Source organism: Argentina anserina, chromosome 7 (assembly GCF_933775445.1).
Source record: "Argentina anserina chromosome 7, drPotAnse1.1, whole genome shotgun sequence".
Classification (NCBI taxonomy): Eukaryota; Viridiplantae; Streptophyta; class Magnoliopsida; order Rosales; family Rosaceae; genus Argentina; species Argentina anserina.
The window spans coordinates 11617610-11620131 of record NC_065878.1 but is presented as its reverse complement, the minus strand read 5'-3'; the positions used below and the strand labels follow the sequence as shown (position 1 = coordinate 11620131).

The following is a 2522-nucleotide window of genomic DNA, read 5'->3' as shown; positions in this document are numbered from 1 at the left end:
CGTCATATTTAAGCCACAAGAAGTTGAAAATTTGTATCTGCTTTTAAGAGTCGTGATTCCGCTCAGAGAGTCCCAATACTCGTTAATGAAAAAAAATTGGTACTCTTCGTCGGTGGTGTACACAGTACACCCACGATCTAGTAAATGTGTGCATGGGCACATGCACATTGTTTTCCGGATAATCTATGTTTGAACTTCAGGGTTCCTTTAGAAAATTTCAGGTCGCATCAAAATCAAGGCCGACAGGGACCTTCAATTTGACTTCAGATTAATTTGTAATTACTATTCCACTTGATGAGTTAACGTCAATAACTAAAATTTCGGTGAAAATAGAAATATTAAGAGTCTGAAAATTAGAAATTTTGACCGGAAATTTCAATTTTAAAAAATAATTGAGTAAATTGATGGAAATTTATATAAAAACATGAAAATTTTGATTGAAATTTTCAGAGATGTTTATTTGATTAATTATCTACTATATGTCATAGGAAATTATTATATAACTATTAGTTCATAGTGAGTTGTAGTAATTTGAGGTGAAATAATCGTCGAGAATTATTAAAAATCTACTTAATATATATATTTATTTATTTATGACTAAAAACCCATTTGGAGGCTATGTCATCACACTTTATTTACATATGATACATTAAACATAAAATTACATAAGTGATTTAGAACCACATAGAGAGTCTATAAAGTACAAAAATTTCAATATCTTCATCATGTCATTGAGTGGAGCCATGAGTATATTGTGAAGAATTGTCATTAAATGATATCTCCCCTTTATAATTTTACATGTACTGACTTATATGTCAACCATAAGGGTCGTGGGTGATTAATTGTGGGTTGTGGTACTAGTAGTTCCCGTTCGGATCAAACATTTCTCGGTATTGACCATAATCATAGCTTTGTGAAGATTGTAATGAGGTGAACGAGATTCGATTCCCCTCAACAATTAGTTCGGTTTTATTTCAATTTCAAATGAATATTAAATAGAGCCATATATGACAACAAGTTGGTATAATAGAGTTGACTACAACTTTGTGCTTTTAAAAGATGAATCAAATGTTCAATTCTACTAACTAACTATTATTTTTATTTGAAGTTGGTCTGACACAGAAATTTTGAAAAATTCTGAATATATCAGGAAATATCGAAAATTTCCATTGAAAAATACTTAGTATATTATGAAAATATTGAAAAATTTCGAAAGTTTCTGAATATATCGGGAAATATCAAAAATTTCCATCGAAAAATACTTAATAGGCAAAGAATATATCCATATGCTGAAAAATATAAACTTTATCCAAAATATCAGTGAAATTTCGATATTTTAGTTATTGGTTAATGATCTCAAGGTTCTCACAAGGCAAGCAATCATTTCACGATACTGTTCTCTTGTGAAGATGGAGCCCATTCCAAATAATAGTCACCATCTAACTTTTTCTGAAAAGCTATTTTATTCTTGAAGATGCATATATAAAGCTACATTGATGCATAAATGCTATTACTGTAGTATGCAACTGTATATAGGTATGTAATTTACCAGAGGAAAGATGTAACAACATACATATACACAAATTTACATCAACCTGTACAAATGGATTGCTAGGCTAAAAAAAAACAGAAATATCCTTGATTCGATCTACAACAAAAGACCAGCACACTGGTTGTATCTTCTATCTTCATCTTGCCTTGTTTTGATTTCTTCTGCACATCTCAGTGTGCTCTCAATTTGGTAGCCTCCTCCAATACTAACTTCTCTTTCTAGATGACAACAGTAGCTCTCAAACACACTCACATTCACATGTAACTTGAATCCCATCAAGAATAGAAACTCAAGTTCCAACTTGTTCAGCTCGTTTGTTGTTAATCCCCCGACTCTTGCAAAGTAAGAATTTCTGTAATTCCTGTTCAAGAAAGAAGGATTTCACATTAGGATTTCCGAGACAAACAGAACAACAAGCTAGAAAAAAAAAGAGAAGAAAAAGAACAGAAAGAAAGAAACTGAGAAAGAGTGTTAGAGGAACTTACATGTCTTCTACATATTTCGAAGCCACCATTATAGTTGTGATGAGTAATCTATGCACATTTGTGACATTGATTCGGAAACCAGGATTGTTCTGGCAGAACCGGTCGATATATACGTATGCGACCACATAAACAGACGGACCGGCTCTTGTGTACCGGAAAATCCTCTCCAAATACGACTGAATCGTCATGTCCGGAGTCTCGTGACACTCGAAAATTCGAGTCTTCTTCATGTCTTTGGACAAGTACCAAGGGCTGCAGTTCTTGGAAATCCTTTGGTTCCTGGCCATGTTTCTCTCAATAAGAGAAGCAAGAACATTAACCACCAAAGGGGTGTTGGAATCCGCCTGGTATGGATATGAGTACAAGTCTGATCTGAACTTTCTCGGAGAGATTACAAGAGATGTTGAGGAAACCATCTTGGGTTTTCTGTGTGTTTTGTGATCGAAAGAGAGAAAGGCTTGTGCTTTGGGGGTTTTGTGGTGAAA

General features: G+C 33.7%; 1 protein-coding gene across 1 annotated transcript; it reads right to left on the bottom strand.

The window, feature by feature from the left end:
• Window positions 1–1452: 1452 nt before the first annotated feature.
• On the bottom strand, window positions 1453–2522 carry LOC126802877 (cyclin-U2-1). Its single transcript, XM_050530584.1, has 2 exons — window positions 2038–2522; window positions 1453–1913 (listed from the first exon to the last, which is right to left on the bottom strand). The coding sequence occupies exons 1-2, from the start codon at window positions 2451–2453 to the stop codon at window positions 1649–1651; spliced, it is 681 nt and encodes a 226-aa protein (XP_050386541.1). The 5' UTR covers window positions 2454–2522; the 3' UTR covers window positions 1453–1648.